The sequence below is a fragment of the Lepidochelys olivacea genome (genome assembly GCF_965140295.1).
Source record: "Lepidochelys olivacea isolate rLepOli2 genome assembly, chromosome: 14".
In the NCBI taxonomy this organism is placed as follows: domain Eukaryota; kingdom Metazoa; phylum Chordata; order Testudines; family Cheloniidae; genus Lepidochelys; species Lepidochelys olivacea.
Window position 1 is genome coordinate 8,142,089 of NC_140424.1, and position 22,928 is coordinate 8,165,016.

Genomic DNA, 22,928 nt, shown 5'->3' on the forward strand with positions numbered 1-22,928 from the left:
CTTTGTGACATAAAGCCAGATTTTTATCTCACTTACACTGATGTAAATCCAGAGTCACTCCATTGATTTAATGTGAGTTAATTCAGAATAACACCATTGTATCTTGAGATCAGAATCTGACCCATGCTGTCTTGATAGAAATGTAAATTCATATATTATAAAGCTAAAAGGGACACTGTGACCATCTAGTCTGACTCCCTGCATAACACAGGCCATAGGACTTCCCTGAATTAATTCCTGTTTGAACTAGAGCATTCATTTTATAAAACAAAACAAAAAAATCCAAGTTTGATTTAAAAATTTCCAGTAATGGAGAATCCACTACAATCCTTGATAAATTGTTCCAATGGTTATTTACCCTCACTCTTAAAAAGTTGTGCCTTATTTCTAGTCTCAATTTGTCAAGCCTAAATTTTCATCTATTGGATAATATTATACCTTTGTCTGCTAGATTAAAAATCCCTCTATTATAAAATTTCTGCTTCCCATATAGGAGGCTATAGCCTGTGATTAAGCTACGCCTTAACCTTTTCTTTGTTAAACTAAACAGATTGAGCTTCTTGAGTCTTTCACTATAATGGCATGTTTTCCAATCCTTTAAGCTTTCTCATCTCTCTTCACTGAACCCTCTCCAATTTATCAACATCTGTCTTCAACTGTGGACACCTCTGCTGAACACAGCCTCGTATGCTCTTAAATAAACAGCTATGTTAACTTCAACTCCATCAAAAAAAAAAGTAGTGATTGACAGTGATTTTAACTAATTCCACAATTTTTATTTATTTATTTATTTTTATTTGAACTGGTAACCCCAAGTATCTTGAAGCACCAGCACTCTCCATAGATTTCAGAGCAGCAGCCGTGTTAGTCTATATTCGCAAAAAGAAAAGGAGTACTTGTGGCACCTTAGAGACCAACAAATTTATTTGAGCATAAGCTTTCGTGAGCTACAGCTCACTTCATCGGATGCATTCAGTGGAAAATACAGTGGGGAGATATATATACACAGAGAACATGAAATGATGGATGTTACCATACACACTGTAACGAGAGTGATCACTTACGATGAGCTAATACCAGTGGGGGCGGGGGAGGAACCTTTTGTAGTGGTAATCAAGGTGGGCCATTTCCAGCAGTTGAAGAGAACCTCTGAGGAACGGGGAGGGGGGAAATAAACATTGGTAAATAGTTTTACTTTGTGTAATGACCCATCCACCCCCTCCCCGCCCCCGCTCTCCTGCTGGTATTAGCTCATCTTAAGTGATCACTCTCCTTACAGGTTTCAGAGTAACAGCCGTGTTAGTCTGTATTTGCAAAAAGAAAAGGAGTACTTGTGGCACCTTAGAGACTAACCAATTTATCTGAGCATGAGCTTTCGTGAGCTACAGCTCACTTCATCGGATGCACACCGTGGAAACTGCAGACTAGTCTGCTGCAGTTTCCACGGTATGCATCCGATGAAGTGAGCTGTAGCTCACGAAAGCTCATGCTCAAATAAATTGGTTAGTCTCTAAGGTGCCACAAGTACTCTCCTTACAGTGTGTATGGTAACACCCATCGTTTCATGTTCTCTGTGTATATAAATCTCCCCACTATATTTTCCACTGAATGCATCTGATGAAGTGAGCTGTAGCTCACGAAAGCTTATGCTCAAATAAATGTGTTAGTCTCTAAGGTGCCACAAGTACTCCTTTTCTTTTTACTCCATAGAGATGCTTTCCACAGGAGGAAAAAAAAAACAAATTTGATGTTCATAATGGTGTTCAATGCTTTAAACACAAGTTTTTAGGGATAATGTGACATCATGTTTCCCTTTTAATTATTTCATTCCCCTGCCTTCCTGTCAGACAGGTGCTTTAGCACATTCCCCCCTGCCCAGATTTTACGGAAGGATAAGGATTAAAGGGGAACATGAGTACCAAAAGTTGCAAATGTTTGAAAACACATTTTTAAATTTCATCATTATCTTAGGCTATGTCTACTAGAGAGTTTATAGTGGCGCAGGTGTACTGATGCAGCTGTGCCGCTATAAGATCTCTTGTGTAGCTGCTCTATGCTGACAGGAGAGAGCTCTCCCGTCGACATGATTAATCTGCCCTCAATGAGTGGTAGATGACTAACTATATTGGCTGGAGAAGCTCTTCCACAGACATAGCGTTGTGCACACAAGTGCATATGATAGCATAATTTATGTCACTCATCATGGGGGTGGAATATTCAAACCCCTGAGTGACATAGGTTTAGCCAATACAAGTGGTTGTGTGGACATTGCCTTAGACTCAATAAATAGTGAGAGAGAGCTTTCAGGGAACGAAGGGCCTCATCCAAAGCTAATTAAGTCAATGGAACAGCTCCTGTTGACTTCAGGGGCTTTGAATCAGGCCCTAAAGGGGAGAGGGGAGAAAATTAATTCCTACCGGCACTATCTTCCTCTAGCATTTGAGGAAGATATCCTACAACACCTGAAATCAGGAGATCAGAGGATGCAGCTTTTGTCTCCAAATTTGACTTCCTGCATGGATCCAGCAGGCTAGTCCCTTAATTCAGTAGTCATTAAACAATAAAATATGTGAAAAGATGGTTTGACTTTTATTGTTAGTTCCATAAGTCCCAGCTGTGTTTGTTGTTCAGCAGATTTAACCAATATATTTTTTTCCTAGAACAAAAATGGAAAATTAGTTATGAGGATAAGAAGTTCTTCATTTATCACCCACAGCATGCTGTATTTTGGGATGTGGTTGGTGAACTTAGAGGTAGGTCTAAGTGATATATTTTGACACCCTGCAAAAAATAGGGGACCAGATTCAGGCAGACGCTGCTTCCCAGAAATCCCTGCCCAGCTTCAGATGGAAGGTTTCTCTGCTATTCTGCCCCTACAACACGTTTGGAAAGGCCACTTTACAGGCCGGTAGAGACAGTAGCATTAGAGATGTGTTCTGGGGTGGGGCTAGTGGTCAGTAGGTGTGGTCTTTGTGTTTATGTGTAAACATCACATGATCTGGAAATAGTCCTGGCAAAAAGATCTGTTGCTGGCACTGAGCTGAGCTTGAGGCTTCTGCTGTCCAGAATACAGGTGTACATTAATGCTACATTTGCTTTGTGCTTGTGTTGGGGACCACTTCACATAGTTTTTGAATTTGGCCTACTAAATTGTGAGAATGTGTTTCGCTATGGTGTATTAAATGGGACTATAATGTTTGGTTGGTTTGTGGTGGAAGGTAGTAAATTAATTTAGGGCTTGATCCTAAGGTCATTGAAATCAATGATAAAACTCCCATTGACTGTAGTGGTGTAAGATCAGGGCTTTATGCAGGAAAGTTCAGCTGAGTAACAGCATGTGATTCTCAATGGGAAACCAATTTTAACCTAATTTTCCAGCTGGGTCTGAGACACAAAATGTTTAGGACTTAATTCTGCTCCAACTGACAACAAGAACAGAACGCCGATTAACTTCAAAAGGGGTAGGATGTAACCCTAGATTTAAGATTACGTAGTGAGTCTCTTCCAAATTAGAGGTGATGTCCCAGGTACTGTCTCCCTGATCACTGCTCTACATACAGTCTTCCTTTGGTTGTTTTGTGTCGCATTATGTTTTTCTTTCCGGCATTCTGCAACTTTATAATGCATTTATTTTTATATGATTGGATCCTTTAAACCTATCACTCCGACCCCTCATCCACTGGGCAATAGGGTTCAGAGTTTGTAGGACTGAGCCCTTACTTACTTATTGAAACTTGAAATTGGATGATATGTCTTTGGAACAATCTTCCCTGGGTGTACAAAACCAAAGATATAAATCATGACTACAGCTTGATATTTGCAGATGGCTGTTACCAGGTTTGACAAAGCAGACTCATTTGATATGGAGGAAATGCAGTGCATTGTTCATATGTTTAAGCTGAGAATCCAAAGTACTGAGAGACACAACTCTATGTAAAATTCCTAGAGCCTTGATTCTCCATTGCCTTATGTAGTTATTTACAACTGTGCAAAGGGAGGGCAAAGTGGATGTATAACTCTATCATCAATGACAGGTTTCAGAGTAACAGCCGTGTTAGTCTGTATTCGCAAAAAGAAAAGGAGTACTTGTGGCACCTTAGAGACTAACCAATTTATTAGAGCATAAGCTTTCTTTCGCTTATGCTCTAATAAATTGGTTAGTCTCTAAGGTGCCATAAGTACTCCTTTTCTTTCTTCTATCATCAATGCAAGCTAATAAAGAAGTGTTTTGTTTGCTCCAGTAGATGGCACTATGTTCCCCTTGGGCTAAGTTTACCTATAGGTTCAATGCCAAAAAGCAACTGAGATTTTTCACTCTCTCATATTACGGCATACCTATTTCATTTTAGATCAAAATTTATATCCATCCCTAAAAACCTGGTGTTGCAACACTTTTTTAAATACTGTAAATTATTTACATTAAAATGCAGAATTGCAGAAATATTGCACTACTATTTACCACTTATATGGCACTTTATATTTTCAAATTATTCTCACAGATCCTATTTTATGGGTGGGGAAACGGAGGTACAGAATTTAAGGCCACATAATAATTCAGCTTCACAGCCAGCATTAGAATTCAAGAGATTCCTGTGCACACTAACATTACTGTTAATATTAACATATTAATTACTATATTAACGTTAGCTTTACACCTTAAATGTCACTGAAAAACATTTTAAACAAACAGGCAAATTAAAGGCTTAACCAGCTGATTGCTGCTTCCCAAGCAATGGAAAAATTTGCCTATTAAAATGGGATCTGCTATTATGGCTAAAGTAGCAGTGAGGCACGTGTTTTCACTGACATTGCAGTGCCACTGTTTTAAGTTCGATGGCTGACGTGAAAAACAGTTTTAGCCAAGTTGCAGAGCCTGCACACATACAATGAAGGAGTAACCAAAAGGGAAGTGGGTGAGGTTATTACATCCTGTGTTTATTATATCTCCTTTGTGCTCATTGCACCAATTCCTGAAGGCCATCTTGTAGTTTCTTTGATAATAATAGGTCTTGCAAACCATCACTCAGCAAAGGCAAGGCTGGGCAGTCTCAGTGACGTCAGGATCTTATGTCTGAAAAGTGTTTTGAAGGGTTAAAAAGTGCTAAGAAAAGGAAAAATGGAATAATTCCATATTTCCGTAACAATACAATGTAAAGCATAGGAGTTAGAGATTGAACAGATCTTTTAGATAATCATGACTCTTTCCCTGCCAGTGCAGGACTCTACTTACAGGACGTTTTTCCGTGTTTTGTATAGTCTTATTTTTAAATATGACAAGCAAAGGGATTTCCTTCACTCCCCTTGGGAGATAGCTCCACAGCCTAAATAACTTTTGCTGATGGGAAGTTCCTCCCAATTTCCCAAATTTCAGTTTCATCCCACTACTCCTAGTTACGCATTCTTATATGACCCAAAATGATTGTGCAATAAAATAATACCAATTGTGCCTTTGGATTTCATTTCTCTCTGCTGTCCACTTGCAAGCTTCCTTCACTTTGCTTGCTGGCTGCTGGCACTTTAGGAGAGACATGCTGTTTTGTTTAAATCCTCCACATTCTTTGCTGTGCCATTTCCCCATTGGCCGGATGGGGCCATCCTTCCTGCTGTGGCTGCTGATGTCAGATATACACTCAGACCCAAGCTGAGGCTGCTGCTGCAGAGACTCCTCAGTTCTGCTAGCTACCTCTCACACACACAGAGCTGTGGTGGGGGAAACCCAAGCCCCAGGAAGGATCAAAGGTGTGTGTGTGGGGAAATATCAGGCAGCAGATCCAGTCTCTCCCCCACAGTGCAGAACTAGTGCGTGCATAATAGCAGCTGTAATACGGAGAGGAAGAGGGAGCCGTGTTTATCAGCCTGGAAAGGAAACGTTGTAAAGCCTTTGTCCTGGAAGTAAGCATCTCATCCTTGCTGCTGCCACTGCTCCAATATACTGCTGCTGGTGACATTAATATTTGAGGCTGGTTGTTTTGGGGTTGGTTTGTTTTTGATTGCTCCAGGCATGTCTTGATATAGCTGAAAAGGAACTGTCATTTTAATACATTTCCAACGGATGTCTTTGACTTTAAAGATCTCATTTGATGTTTGAGACTTCTTTGTGTGTATGTATGTGTGGGAAATTCACATGATCTCAGTTTGAAGGAGGAAGAACTGGAAGAAAGGAGCAGTTGTATTGGTTTTTCTTCTTGCTGGGTCATCCCTCCTAGATGGTAGTGTTGGGGTCTTTTGAGCACATTGTCAAGTACACACTCAACCAAGGGTTTGATTCATTTTTCTGTGGTTTTGTTTTTGCCGTGATCAGAGTGCAGAAATAACCACTCTTCTCCAGCTTTGCTGGTTTGCAGCAGAAATATGCTCTTGAAGGAGTACCGGATCTGTATGCCTTTGACAGTTGAAGAGGTAGGTGCATTCACTAATAATGCTTATAGTGCATTAGGTTATTTGTCCTTTTCCCCCCTGAATGATGGCTCAAAGGGAGGTTAGAAAAAATTAGTTATTTTGTGTTTATTGTACTGTCATTTTTCTTTGTACAATGAACTCTTTCCTGTTGTGATTGGTGTAGAGAAGCATATTTCCATTGCAAAATAAGGAAATCTTATGTAAGTGAAAGTAAGTGTAATGAATTCACTGTCATCGAAGTATTAGTTGTAATAATTTAGAAATCAAATTTTTTGAAAGGGTTGATGTGTGTTGAGATCTAGAATCTGATAAAGCATTTGTCCAATAAACCCAACTTCTAAATACATGAAAACCTTCCTTCTTTAGACTTAAAGATCTCCCTTACATCATTGTTAATAAAAATGGCCTTAAACTTAATGATTGTAGTGTGTAGATCTCTGATAAAACGATTAATCAGTACGCTTTTAGTATTGGAAAAAAGTATTTTAAAGTCATGTTGCTTTCTATCAATCAGACTAAATTCTCTGGGTTATGGACATTATATTTTTATGTGCCTGCAAAGTATCATGCACATTTATGGCCATCTATACATATCAAAATATGTATATGTAATAGATTACTTAGACATATATACATAGATGTATAGTGAGTGAGTGTGTGTTTGTAAGTGTAATAAATACCTAGACATCTAAAGGCCTGCTAATTCATACATATGTGAGTATGATGGTGATGGAGCTTTCTTGTTGCACAGTGCCACACACAAATAAAAGGATTAGATGCTGCTTTATCAGTTCTTTATGTTGCTGTGGTGGACACTAAAAGAAGAGAGGAGTTACTGTTTTGAAAGTATGACAAACATCAATCCCTTGTCTAACAGCCCTAGACATTTGACGGTGCCTCTTCAGGTCAATCAAAAACTGAACGTGCATCACATATTTCTTTTGCAAACACCCACACTCAGAAAAGTTTCTTTTTTTTCTACTTTTGCTTTTGTCAATGTGGCAGATCATTTGGTTTCTAAGACCTTTCTGGGCCACCGGAGGGCGCTTTAAATACATTTCTTTTACTGCCGGCTTTTCTTCCCCCATCCCACTCTCTATTTGGTGCAGAAATGTATATAAAGGCAGTGGGAATACTAATATTATAGTGATTTTATTGCAGTTAATTTGTATCACATAGTTTAAATATAGCACTGCATTGTCTTTACATATCTGGAAATCTGCTAGACTTCAGTGATGTGTAATGTTTGTGCTTTTGGTATTTATGTAGTAAAATGTACCGACAATAGCACAATTGTAGCTAGTCCTGCATTTCTTGCACTCTACAAACTCCCACTCCAGTCAGTGGGAACTTGGGGTCGTCTAGGAATGTAGGATTTAGCCCGAAAAGATAATACCTCTTCGGTATCTGAATGCAGTAGTTGACTATTAAATATTATTACATACAAAGGGTCCCCAAAAGGTATTGTAAGTATTCCAGGTTAAAATATAAAAGATGGTCACAAAATCCATTTACTTTACAGATCAAAGTATCCATTATGTTATTTGTTTAAATGACTACTTTCAGATTAATATTTTGCTACCCATTATGGATAATTTTTCCCCCCAGTGTATAGTGTGGAGTCCCTGTTGTCATGTCAGTAAGCACACTTGGGGATACTCCTATGGATCTACTTAATTGGAAAATTAAAGTAATATTTTTAAACTGCTGAATTTCAGATTTGGTTTTGTGATAGGGGTCCAGTCCTGCGCCCGTAGAAATTAGTGGCCAAACTGACTTCTGTGGGACCAGGATCATCAGAAAGCCATATGTATATGTTCCAAGGTAATAATTCTCCTGTTCTCACATATGTGTGTTAGCTGCAACAATTGTTTCAAAGAAGAAATTGATAGAATAAGCTGTCATGTTGAACTGTAGCTCTTAACTTGTTCAGTCTGTTATTTTATTGGAAGAAGCAGTTTGTCAAAGCCAAACTTCTTTGAACTCAAGCTGCCCTCAAACGATCACAGTGAATTAATAGCAGTTAGTTATGTGTTCAGAAAGGAAACAAGTTCCTTTTCCTTTTAAAAATTAATTTACATAGCATTCTAGGGTGGAGAGAAAATCAAAACCCCTGATACAGCACGTAGCACAAAGGGGTCCTGGTCCATAAGTAAGGCTCCTTGGCACTATGGTAATACAAATAAATAATATAATAAATATAAGGATGCATCACATTCTGTACAGGGAGACTCAGGTGAGCAAGATTAGGTTGAAAATCTTTTGTCCTGTATGATATGCACAGAATTATTTAGGATGCCCACTCTTGCTGCAGATTGTTCTCTGGTGTTAAATCATCCATTATTCCAACTGAGAACCACAGCTTACTTTATCTTACTTTAATTCACTGTTTACCATTTCCAACCATCTCTGAACAGTTTAAATACCTTACTTTATAAGAACATAAGAATGGCCATATTGCGTCAGTCCAATGGTCTAGCCCAATATCCTGTCTTCCATCAGTGGCCACTGACAGATGATTCAGAGGGAATGAACAGAACAGGGCAATTTATTGAGTGATCCATCCCCTGTCGTCCAGTCCCAGCTTTTAGCAGTCAGAGGTTTACGGACACTCAGAGCATGGGGTTACATCCCTGAGGATCTTGTCTAATAGCCATTGATGGATCTATCCACCATGAATTTATCTAATTCTTTTTTGAACCCAATTATAGTTTTGGCCTTCACAACATTTGTTGTGTGAAGAAGTACTTCCTTATGTTTGTTTTAAATCTACTGCCTATTAATTTCATTGGGTGACCCCTAGTTCTTGTGTTATGTGAAGAGGTAAATAACATTTCCTTACTCACTTTCTCCATATCATCATGACTTCTATCAAATCTCCCCCCACTCCCTATCATCTCTTTTCCAAGCTGAACAGTCCCAGTCTTTTTAAATCTTTCCTCATACGGTTGAAATAAGTTGAAATGAGAGTTTAGTTGTACGCACTAATGTAATATTACCATTGTCCATATACATTACTGACAGCATGTCTACTTCCAAACTGATGCATTGTGGATAGCGGCGCTCATCTTCTGAAAACTAAGAAACATTTTGGAGCTAGATACAGAGAGGTCTAACTGCCTCCTGCAAGCTGTTTATTGACCTCAAATCCTGTGGGATTCAGTGGGAATTGAGGGTGTGCAAAACCTTGCAGGATTAGGATGTTAGTAACTAGTTGAAAAATGCAGCATTTCTTTCTTACACAAGAGCTTGGATTTCTTTCCTATTCTGTATAGGTTCTTATACCTCTCTCATTACCGAAATATCTGAGCACTATCCTGTAGCGTATTATGCAATGTGACTGACATCTTTCATGTATTCATTCTCATATCCTCTCCCTAGGAAGAGAAGTGTGTGCAGTGGAGTGTCTTGTTTTGTTAGGGCTTTGTTTTGTTTTGTGCCCCTTTCCTTATTAAGAATCCTATTGCACTGTTCCTTCCCCCATTTGAAAGTTCTGGCTATGAGCCTATGCACTTTATACATGAAATCATGAAATGCTCTGTCTCCAAAGAGACTTTTCCATGGCTGTTGTTTCGTTTTGAGTTGATTTTTTTTAGTACTGATCTACGAATTATTCATGCATAAAACTCTCACATAACATGAATGAAAAAGAAGAATCCTTCCTTACTCTTCAGTGTTGTGTTGGGGTTCCCCTGAGACCTTTTCCACTCAGTTCGACTCCAGTCTCGGTACTCAGTTGCCTTTATTTGTCATACGGCAAAGCTACACTGAGTAGATCAAACTCAAGCATAGGAGGTGGGTATAAGGCATACCGCACATCCAGATACACAGCAAACCTCTTCCTTTATATATTTGTGTGCATAATTTTGTAAATAAATATAATTTGTGTGTAAAAATGGAATTCTGTGTTTAAATCAAGTAGTTAAATGTCTGCCTGATTTGTCCAGAAGTAAATCTGCACAGACAAATGCAGCAGCTATTTCAATGCTCCTTTGATCATTAGGTCCTGGATATTATTTCAAGAGAAAATGTCATTTAGACTCAAAAATTGATACATCTCAAAATAACAGGGCAGTGCTAATTTCAGGTTTAGACCTTTTGTATCAGATGTGCTGGGGCCAACTGCTGTTGTCCTTTAAAAGGCAAATCTTCCATTGAAGCGACCAGCAGTTCCACCAAAGTATAGAATGTAAGAGAGAGCCCTGAAATTTTATTTTGGAGTCTGAGCCACCAAGCAAGAATCCTGTCCCATATCTAGGTCCTTATGAAGACACGTATTCTGGAGGGGTTCTGCCATACATAGTAGCTTCTCCATAACTACTCTAGCTTGTCTACTTAGGACAGTCAATTGCGTATTGATGCCATTGAAGATTAATGCCCTGGTTCAAAGCAGGTAATGTCAGTGGGAGTTTTTTCTGTACATCTGTAGCATTAGTTCCTTAGTATTTCTTAGCAATTAAAACATGCCCAAGGATACAATTTAATATTGGTTAATATTGCCATTAACTGAAATATTATTAAGTATATATTTTGCCCTAAGGTCCAGATTATCCCTGGCTTTTGTGCAAGGATACAAGGTAAAGTCCAGGGAAGAGAAGTACATCTTTGCATATTTGCTCTGTATACCACAAAGCTCAGTCTTTCACTGAGCTCTTGCTAGGATATTGTGGCTCCATGCCATCCTCCTCCACCTTTAAGGCTGTCGCTAAATGTCACAGTCAAGTCATTACAGGGTATGTCCACACTGCAATTAAACACCTGTGGCTGACCTTTGTCAGCTGACACAGACTGGGGCTGTAAAATTGCAGTTTAGATGTTTGGGCTTGGGCTGAAGCCTGGGCTCTGGGACCCTCCCCCTTGTGATGTCCCAGAATTTGGGCTCCTGCCTGAGCCCAAATGTCTAAACTGCAGTTTTACAGCCCCACAGCCCAAGCCTGAGTCAGCTGACAAGGGCCAATAACAGGTGTTTAATTGAAGACATAGCCACAGAGAGAACTGCGTGTCAGTTGCCATGAGTCTAGAATTGTTTTCAAATATTACATTGGAAACTGTCTAATTACCTAAGTAATAGTCTGGGAAATGTCCTGTTGACTGCTTTCCCAGGATAAACACAACTACAGGCAAGACTTTCCAAATTTAACCAAAATATAAATGATGTCTGACTAGCCCTCATAATGCAATTGCCCACCACATGCTAATTCTGTCATCCTGGTTCCTCATCTTGTTGTACTTGCATGAGGAATTCAAAACCAGTCCCTCTGTTGACAGTCTTAAACTGTGCAAATTACAAAAGTAGTTTCTTTTCAATAGTACATAAGGAATCTAAAGTCTCATGAAGTAATTGTTTTGAACATATTTCCAATCTTCAAACCAGGCTGCAATTAACAAATCATTCCAGCTCTCAGTTTTCTTTCCCATTACATTTTAATTTGTTCATTTTAACAAATAGGAATGTTTATATTACATCATATGAGAAAACACTACAAGATCCTACATAATTTTTTAAAGTACCAAAGTCACTCAGAAAACTGTTGCTAAACAGCTGAAGTGTTCTGCCTGAAGATATTAAAAAGATTCAGAAAGGTTTGTGCTCCATACCAGATCATAATTCCTGTCTTTTTTCTGTGTAGAAAATATCTTGTGACTTTAATACCTTCCAGTTAAATTATCTGAAAATGTTGAGCAAACTGTACAGTATGGTGGGTGGGTAGGTGTGAATGTGCATATTGTGACGAGCAAGGGCAACAGGTAAAGCCTTGGATCTCTGTAATAATTCTCTGAGCGATGTCTGGGGAGAGATTGCTCTGTAGGGAAATGAGAGCCAGCAACCATTTCCTTCCAGTTTGGAAGACTGAGTTATTAATTGTTTAAAATTATATTAGAAAAATATGAAGTCATATCTCACCAACTTTTTGAAGCCAAATGCAAAACAAAGTGAGTCATCCTCAGTATTTTCCAGAGAATGGGCTGACTATCACCATTTCTCTTAGTTCTGGAGTTGGTATATGGGACCAGATCTTAAACTTCTTATTCTGAAGAAACTCCCAGTGAATAAAATAGCACAAATTCTTCTTTTATTTATTCTGGTACCAATCAAGAGTATCTCCACTGAAGTCAGTGGACTTATTCCCAATTTACACTGGAATAAATAAGAGCTGAATTTGGCCCTTGTAAAATATTTAGGAGCAGCCTCATAGTCACATATCAAACAAGCAAAAACTGTAAAGATACTCTCAAATACAGACTGAATTATTTGTAAGTTTCAGTGAGTCAGGATTTTAGAGCTTCCAAATGGGAGTAATCATGAAAAGTGTCTGTCATGTTTCCAGACATCAAGTATTAGAGGTTTTCCCCCCAATATGGACTGTTTACATAAAAATATTTGAACAACCAGTTTTGTTTGGTGACAACCTATATTTGCATTCTAAGGAGCTTATGGACATCTAACCCTGAACAGCAGGCCCACCGATTTGGGGGGCCAAAGGGGCAATTGCCCAGGGGCCCGGGCAATTTAAAAGTGCAGTGCAGTGCAGTGCAGTGGGGCTAAGGCAGGCTTCCTGCCCGACCCTTGCTCCGCAACGCTCCTGGAAGTGGCCGGCACATCCCTGTGGCCCCTGGGGAGGGGGTCTCCATGCACTGCCCCCACTCTGAGTGCCAACTCCACAGTTCCTATTGGTTGGGAACTGCGGCCAAAGGGAGCTGTGGGGGCGGTGCCTGTGGGCAGCGGTGTGCAGAGACCCTGTGGGCTCCCCGCCTAGGAGCCGCTGCCAGAGCAGCTTTCCGGTTGCTTTTGGGAGCTACCCAAGGTAAACGCTGACCCCCTGACCCCCTCCTGCATCCTAACCCCCTGCCCCAATTTAGAACACACATCCCGCACCAAACTCCCTCCCAGAGCCCACACCCCCCCCTGCACCCAAACCACCTCCCGTACCCAAACTCCCTCCCAGAGCCCACACCTCACAACCCCTCCTGCACCCAAACTCCCTACTGGAGCCTGCACCCCATACCCCCTCCCATACCCCAACCTCCTGCCCCAGCCTGGTGAAAGTGAGTGAGGGTGGGGGAGAGTGAGCGATGGAGGGAGGGGGGATGGAGTGAGCAGGAGGTGGGGCCTTTGAGAAGGAGTGGGAGTGGGGCAGGGCAAGGGTCTTTGGGTTTGCGCGATTAAACAGTTGGCAACCCTACCAGGCGGGCATGTGGAAGCTCTGGCCGTGCTGGAAGAGCGTGCCCAGCAGTGCAGCCGGCAGCTCGTTGGGCACCACCCAGTGCAGGCGCAGCACAGCCCAAATATCAGGTGGACCGTGTCCGTGGCTTGTGTGTGCTTGGGGGCCCTTTGACTGTTCTGCCCTGTGGCCTGGAATTGCTGTGAGCGGGCCTGCGGAAGAGATTTCCTAGCCTGCTGATTGCTCTATGCACAAAGAGCAGGTTTTTTTAGCATGTCAGATGGAGAGATTTAAGGCTGTCTGAAACTATTTGGGGATGTGTTTGTATGCACAGAGAAGTAGCTGACAGTACTTATGTATCTGCATAATTATTTGCTGGATTGGGAACTTTTGCTCCAGTGGCTTCTATTACATGATCTTTCTAAGGGAAAATCTCTGTTATGGTAGTGAGGTACTGTATAGAAGGACACTGTCTTTTTCTCTAAACTACAATCACCCACCAGGGGGCAATACTGTAATCATTACTAATGAATAAAATAATCAATAGTTGTTTAGTCTTTTTTTCAAATATAACCCATGCATATGTTTTCAAAGAGATGTAATTAAATGGGACATTTGAATGGATAGCAACAAGTTGTTTGTAAGCAAGAGTAGGGCACATAAACATTAGATACATGTCAGATTAGGTTCATTTTTAATGACTTGTAACTCAAAAGCAGTCTGACCACATTCTTATCCTACACGGTGAGACTGGCAGTTTTCATACCAAGTTATAAGGGGTAGAAATCAAATATAATGAAGCCTGACTGAAGCCTTAGCTATGCAGAGACTATCATGTTTCCATTATCTTATTGTGATTTCCTCAAAGGATCTTGCAGCAGTTTTCAAATTGAAATGGAAAGAGATTTGTTCATCATCATTGCTCAACAGAACCTGGCTCACAATCTTTTATCTTCTTTCTGCAGATTAATCTGTTGAAGCACTGACGTGCTTGGCAGAAATGAATTAATGGCTAATTACTGATCTACACACTCTCCGGGCCTCCACTTTATACATCTTTTTTACTCTCCAAAAGAAAGCATTGTAAAAGACTCACGTGGACAAGCAGATCTGATCTGATATCTCATGGTCAGTCTTATCTGCTTACATCAAAAAGCCTTCATTAGAACATGACCTCAGATTGACCTTGAAGATGACAAGCTAGGGAGAACAGTTGTAACCATATAATAGCTAAAGCATGTGAAGCTATTACTATATAGGTCCTGCAAAGAGCCCGAAATAAATTGACTTCTAGTAATAACTATAGATGTTTTTGTTTTATTTTTATTTATAGTCTAGTAGTTTAGAAGAAATGGTTGGAAGCCAGGAGGGATGTGTTTTAAAGGGGGAAGAGAATGACTGGCCTGCTTTACACTTGAGCTTTCTATAGCCTCACTCAAGCCACCTGTGAACTGGAGAAAAGTGGAACAGATGTCAGATCTGAGTTGAACTCTTCTGCAAATAGATCAAAGATCAAAAATAATTCTTCTCTTCACTTCAGACCCATTTCATACTTCAACCCAATACTGTAAAAGAAAACAAAAGTGTTATTGGAAGATTCTGTGATGATTAATTGAAAAATGTATTGAGTTAATAAGAACTTGTCAATGGAAAAGATTAGATGTTAGCTGAGCAGCTCTCCCTATAAACACACACATGTAAATTACAATAAAAATACACTTGGGGTCAATGGAGAACAGTGTGTATTTCTTTCAGTGTTGAAGTCCTTTAGCTTTAAAAAGCAAAAAGGTTAACACTTACACTTTTGATTGGAAGGTTTCATCTGACATAATTTAGAGCCCGATCCTGCAGTCCCTTCACAGGAAGAGCTGCCAATTAATACTTTGCACTTATAGTATCTTTTATCCAAAGAGCTCTAGAGCACTCGAGAAATTTTGGTTTTGTCAAGAGCTCTGTGAGATAAGTTAGTATTTATTAGACTTATATTACAGATGGGGAAACTAAGGCACAGAGAGGGTAAGGCCTATATTTTCAAAAGTAGCCTCTAACTTTGAGTGCCTTAACTTAAGGGTTTTATCCCCTTAGCCAGATTGTCAGAGGTGCTGAGCACACTCAGTTCCTATCTAAGTTAATGGGAACGGCCAATGACCAACACCTCTGAAAATCAGGCCACTCTCATTTAGGTTCTAACTATGGATGGCTGTAGATGCCTAACTTTAAGCTCTGAAGTTTGAAAATTTTGGCTTTATAAGTACATTCTCCCTTGCTACAGTCTAATTTCCTTATCTGTTTTTGAGCTGTAATGCTGGAAATGCCCCATTTTTTGGATGCATTTTGTCAGACTCTAGATGATAATCTTCTTAATTTAAAAATAAAATATTAGGCAATTATAGTCCTTAAAGTGGAGTAAGATCTTTAAGTTTTTGGAGGGAAAAGATTTCTGCAATAGCCATATGAATAGGTTTGCTCCTGGAGACCCTCCCTGGTAAGCACTCTGGGTGAAGTAACCGACACAGAGAGTCCACCAAAGTACCTTCACCAAGTGTCTTTATTATTGTTTATGCACCAGGTACATCACAATATAGCAGCAGAGCTGTGAAGCCCTTTCCTGTTCCCTGGGTCAGCCTTGTTTTCTTCCCTGGGTTCTCCAGCTGGTAAACTAAATATCTCATTAGCTCATCAGGTTCTGTAGAGCTGTAAGTGATCTCTTCTGTCCTTTCAAATACAATCATGCTTCCTAAATCCCTCCTAGTCTAACTACACCCAGTGCCTGGTCTGATATATAGTGACTAGGATGCTGGCCTCCAAAGGGCTGAGATAGTTATGTTTGAAAATTAGCACCTCAGCCTGTGTGAGGGAATGTATCCAAGTTGGTCTGGCAGGTTTTAATACAGATAACATCTGTTAGGAATTGTCTTCTCCTTGACAAAATATTCTGCCTAGATGATCAGATAGCCCTATAATCAATGGTTTTGTCATTGACTGATTCATCCAGCATCCTCTGTGTGACTGGTGGACTGACAAACATGTTCCCCAAGCTGTCTTTTTATAGCTGAGTCAGTTGTGGTTGCTGGAATACATGCAGACATTGTAGTTAGCTATTCCATCCTGAATATCTGAACACCTGAAACAAAGATTTAGCTGTCATGCTAGACACTAATATACTGTTGGCATGAGAATCGTTCTGCATATACATACTGGCTCTTTAGTCACATTCCATGATTTTGGATGAGCATGAACCTTGGCTTTACATCCTTGTGCGTGGAAAAGAAAAACTCGTTTTTTAACTATAAGGAAAAAAACAAAAAAAAAAGTAGTAAGCTATTGTTTGCAATTTCTCTAGCCCTTAGGGCTTCTACTTTCCTGGTTTACACACAACTCAGCAGCATTCACACTGACCAACAATACAGTTTGTAACATTTGCCACCTTGATCTTGACATTGAGCATCCTTCTTATATCGACATAAAAAGTCCTATAGAGCAGAATGTGTCCTCCATTGCAGCTTTTCTGTGATCCAATGGCCCCTTCAATGTAGACTTAAGAAGTCCATATTAGTTATTGCCCTAAAACTGTGAAACTGTTTCCCAGTGATGTACACACTGTTGAGACATATTTTCATCTAATTTACATCAGTGTAAAAATCCTGAGTAGCTTCACTTACTGAGAACAGAATACAGCCCCTTTCATTTGACCACAAATGCAAACCATGATGAACAATTGTCTTTAGCTGAAACTAACAATGCCTACTTAGAGCTAGCCCAGCAGATGGTAAAGGCTGACCATTGTATTGTTTGCTGTATAATGTATTATCGAATTGGTGACACTGGGCCACATCCTCAACCGGTTTAAATCAATGTAGCTTCACTGAACCCAGTGGAGCTATGCTGATTTATACCACGGAATATCTGACCCAGTGTTTTCCAGGATGACAGTGGAACTATTGTTACTGTCAGGATCAAATAAACTATACAGTGTGTGAACTGGCATGTAACTAGATTTAAATTAGGGATTAACTAGTTAGCAGCTGTTGTACCGGGAGGTTATTTTCAAAGGTATCATATTCTGTATGATTGCTGAAGCCCAGACATATCACGTGAGAGAATAATGTGGTCTAGGCTCAGAACTATGAGCTAGCAGCTCTTTGCTTCTGATCCTAGCTCTGATGCTACCTCTCAATCTGGCCTTGGGAAAACCTCTCAATTTCTCTGTGCCTCACTTTTCCCAACTATAGAATGGGAAGAATAATACTTACAATGTCCCTGTGAAATAGGTAACATTTACTTATCAAAATTTGCAATGGGCAGTTAAGGTGAAAGGTAGGATGCAGATGCTAATTATTATTGTGATTAGGACCATCATCTGATATGAAGTATGTTAAACCTGATTTTTATTTCTTAAATGCTCTTCAGTATTTCAGTATAGATGCAGCTAAGCACCAAAAGACACAAATTTAACTTGGAGCTAAAGTGTCCTCCAGAAAGTTACAAACTCTTACCGCATTTTTATAAATAACAGATTTCACAAATACTGTGTCAAATACTGTCATTTTACTTACCCCCAAATATCTTAAATGCTCAGTCACAGTTTGTTTGGGGGTGGTAGAAAAACAAAATTCAGTCAGACATATCACCAAAACTTTGAAGAAATACAGCAAACGTTTAAGGCCTGATACAAATCCGATTGAGGCCTGATTCAAATCACTTAAAAGAATCACCATGTACCTTAGTGGGCTTTGGATCACATTTTTAGAGGCAAAGTACACCTAATTTCTACTAGAATAAGATTTTATAGACAGAAGTCTTAATCTAACACTAGATTTTATTCCTTTGAGTTGCCTTCTTGTTTAATTTTTCTCCCTGGTTTCAGTTAACAGGTGACTGACCAATTCTGAATCCCCAGAAATGTACAAAAATATAGTCTTTACCGTTAGAGCATATTCTGAATTTTGCAGGGTACAAAATTATAGGACTGTGGTTTCAATGATTTTCTTAGAAAATCTTTCTTATTTCCTGCAGATTTCTCCTGTGGGATTGTGGCTGAACTTTATTTATTTTATTTGCATTACAGCAGCCTCAAAGTCCTCAATCAGGAAAATTAAAATTCTGTTTCCTTCAAATGTTGGGGTTTTTTCTTTCTTTTCCTTATTCTTGCTAAGATTTTTCTTTCTCTCTGATCTGAAACCCTAACAATTTCCTATTTTGTTGTTGCAGTAGTTGAGCCTTTTGTGGGAATCCTATAGCATTTTACCTAACTTTTAGCACAAGTGGCCCATTTGAGGTAAATGGGACCATTCAAGTGCATAAATGTATGCAGGATTGGGGCCTTAATCTAGCAAGGGGTTCGCACATCTTATCTGCAGAACAATCAAAAGTCTCTAGATGTTTTCCTCTGTTTGTTTTAAGATTGATTTCTCCTCAGTACTGGAATTTGGGAACATTTAGGCCCTATGAAAGTATAGATTGTTTTCTGTACTTAGAAGCAATAATGTAGTAAAGCTGAATGTCTTTTGTTTCATTTCCATCATATTAGTTCTTGGTTTTGTTTCAGCATAGGTTTAATGATATTGCACAACTGATGACCTTGTGTTGTTGACTTTGAATAATTATTTTTCACAATGCATAACAAAATAATTATCTGATAATGCCAGTCCAGTTTAAACCATTTTTTTAGCCAACATTGTACTCAGTTGCCTGATTGACATTCATTTAGTGAAGACCAGTACATACAGGACTCAGCACTGTGTGTGGTTACACCTATTTTGTTTACATTTTTATATCACAATTATTTGGAAGCATAATATTAATCTGAGTTTGAATATGCCACCTTATTTGAAACACTATTACCATGACACAGCACCTGTGAAACAAAACAACATGTTTGCCAGAAATTTTAAAACAACGATAATTGTAGTGTTAAGAATGTTACCTGGTATCATTCTGGGTAACAAACACCTAATCAGATTTTTTTGTTGATAATTTGTGAATACAAATCACTATAAGAACCAGGTATACTTAAAATAATCTCTCTTGTAGTTAGGCACAGTGAATTGTGTGGTGTGGATATATGTAACCTGACTCTTTCTCAAAGACACCTCATCATTTATCTTTAATATTGTACTTGATATTTATACTTATTAAAGTCAATGGAACTTTTTTGTCATTGACTTTAATTGGAGCAAGATAAGACCCGCTGTATTAATTTTTCAAGTTAGTTTATTTCCAAGACCTCATGGGCTATACATTGCTATTTATAATTTAACTTTCTCAAGCAGCTACACTGTTTATGTTACCATGGTGTTATATGTCATACTTGGAGATGGATATCAGTGCAAAGTCTATCACTGAAAATAGATACACTCTCCCCAAAATAACAGCTTAACAGGTGGTTACGTTTTTCTGAAGCATAAGACAAGTTCGATACAAGTGAATTACAGTCTGATACCTCTGACCCTGCCTTTTCACTAAGCAATATTAATGTATCCGTGTATTGCTGTTTTATCTTTCAGTTACAGACGGACAGAAAGGGCTTGAGCTCAGAATTATTGCGAAGTTGTTGGAGTTGGATTTAGTTCATTCACTGGTGGAATAAAGAACATCAGTGATTTGTGCTGATTTAGTCCAGGGGATGGCAATGGTAAGATTGCTGCCTGTTTTCCTCCACTTGGCGGCAGCTGCCCTAGAAATGCAAGGAAGTGCAAATTTCAATTCATTGCACCAGTAGGGAAGATTCCAAGAAATAACCCTTTCAACCAAGTCAAATCCACACTGGCATTTGTCTAACACTGTTTGAAATTTAGATGTAAAGTAAGTTCACTGCTGGAGAAGAGGCATAGGAAAGGGGAAGTGGCAGGTGGAATAGGACCCCAAAGCCTGGTTTCATCCTACCCCCATGGTATCTCTAACCCACCAAACTGGACAACAGGGCTGCAGAGGTTAATTCATTGTACGGCTCAGAAATAACTCAGAGAGGCATTCAAAACTGGGAGTTAGTTAATTGTAGCTGAGCCTGTTTAGTTTAAAAGGATTGTGCCAAAAGGGAGAGATATGAGAGTTGTGTTTACCAGGAGCTTGGGAAACTGGTGAAACATAGGTGTGTCTGTATGGTTTGTATTTTTTATTTTATTTTGATTTCTGAGTTTACTGCTTGTAAAATGGTGTGAAAGAAATGTGCATCCAGAATTTTTTACCAGTTCTGTGTCAGTTTTGGTTAAACTGGAACCCAAGATTTCACAGTTCAGGGCAACTGCACCTGTATTTTCCTTCTGTGGCCCAGCAAGGTCACCTACTTTTAGGCTCCTGGCTCCTTAGTTGTTAACTCTTTTGGGCAGGGCTGGTCCAGACTGCCCAGTTCCCTGCCTTCACTGTGAGTTCCCCAGCAAATCAGACTACCTAAGGAGGCCTGCTTTGCTTTCCCCTCAGAGGCTATAAACAGCATAATTGCTTACAGTTATAAGGTACTGCCCAGCTTTCCTAAGCAAGCAAGTTTATTCTTAAGTTGAAAGCATTACAGAGAAACATATGAAAACAAAAAAAGAACCTATACTCATCTAATACGTTTACCAAAGATCACCCCAACTCCTGCAAGGGCTCTGGTAGGAGTCAGTCCTTCAAACCCCACACGGGTTCTTCTGTGGTTAAAAGTTCATAACACTTTTTTCTCAGAACAAGAACACTCATGAATTTGTGAGTCCCTCCTTTATACAGTTTGGGCCTTTTCATCTTATCCTAACATAACAGGTAATCATCAGCCAAAGGTCCCTTCCTCATGGTGAAGTTTTGAAAGGCTGAGTTCTTGCATAACTGGTGGGGCTGTATTTGCATACACCGTCCCCTAGAGATTTCCTGGAAAACGCACTTAACTTTAAAAGTTCATGCTTGTCTGGAACATTGTTTAAAATAGTCTTTTGACGCTCATAATACTTCCCAAGGTTTCCATTAGTCATGTCTTCCCCTAGAATTGTTACATACAATCCCACAATAATACAGGCCTGTGATAATTAAGCTTAATTCATTAAAGTTTTGTCAAGGATATTGAAGGAAATTGTGATATCTGTCACACAAGTAGCAAAGACCTACCTGGAGAGGGTTTCTGTTCAAACCTTAGCCTCTGCTGGTCTTACTCTTGTCTCCCCCACCCTAATATATGTGCGTGTATGCGCACAGACACACACATTTCACTACAGAGGACAAAATATTTTTTGTAGATCCTTATCTTCTGCATCCTGACAGATCTCATTTGTTTAATCCCTCATAACAACCTTTCCCTCCTATCTTTTCTTCCTTTTTTTAATGTTTCCTCCTCCCTCCCTATCATTCTCTTCCCCTAACCCAAACACCTTCTCCTTCTGTTCTTCTGAAGTTCTTCCTCTAAGGCCCAACTTGGTCATGTCCTGCCCTGGGCTCCTGCTGACTTCAAGGATCAGGCATCCAGGGTGTATTCCTACAGGCTGCAGTTGCCCTTAGCTCCCATTAAAGTCAGTGAGAGTTTGTTGTGTACACAATAGCTGTGGAGTCAGCCGTTAACAGTGTTTCCACAAACAAATGAAAGGAAGGGTGTAGGCGAGAAGGAAGAAGTAGCTGACCTTTGCTGTGATATCTATAAAACACTTCTTTACTAAAATGAGAACACAAGTCTATTCTAGTGATGGCTGCTATGTTTAGTGGGTGGCGATGTAACATTTTTGCAGATTTCTGGAGCCAGCCCTCAATTCCATTTCATTTGGCACAGCAGTGAAATTTGCAGAAAGTAAGGGTGCCCTGGAGATATTTCTCATATGTTTGTTTTGAGCTACATAGAGTTGGCTTGATCAAAACTAGTAGGGAAAGTATTTGGTACAGCATATAATTATAATATTTGTGGTTTTAAAACATTGTACTGCTCACATCACTGGTTTGGAAACCAGTTTCTTAAATTCATTACTTCAAGAAATGTACAAACATTTAATTGTTGATGTGTGCCTCTACTCAGCCCCTCTTGTGCTGTGAGTTCTGATATTTGAGAAATTACTTTAATTTGATTTAGGAGTAGTTGGCTAGTACCATGAAAAACAGAGTGGGGTTTAACCATGTGGCTATAGGAATCATATGTTAAAATCCTGCATGGTGCTTCAAAAATCTAGGAGTAAAGGTTTCTTATTTCTCAATAGAAGTTTTGCCTGCACAATGACTGCAGAGCCTGGCCATCTATGTGGTGTTAGTGACATCCTCAAGTATGCTGTGTGTGGCAGGAGAACCTTGCAGGCTGTAGTTTGAAAACAGGTCCATATCTGGCTTCCTGCTCGTCATTTAGACAATGGGAGCTCTGCAAGGGCAAAGGGGGGGAATCCCACACTCTCACTCACACGCACTCACATATAGTGTCCCTGG

General features: G+C 39.6%; 1 protein-coding gene across 1 annotated transcript in view; it reads left to right on the forward strand.

Annotated features, from left to right (window-relative positions):
• PITPNC1 (phosphatidylinositol transfer protein cytoplasmic 1) overlaps nt 1–22,928 on the forward strand; it is a gene marked incomplete at its 5' end in the record, with an annotated part of 205,859 nt that overhangs the window by 2,140 nt on the left and 180,791 nt on the right. The window contains 2 exon segments of the mRNA XM_084647485.1: nt 2,661–2,753; nt 6,302–6,399. Of these exon segments, the coding sequence (XP_084503611.1) occupies nt 2,661–2,753; nt 6,302–6,399 (191 nt within the window).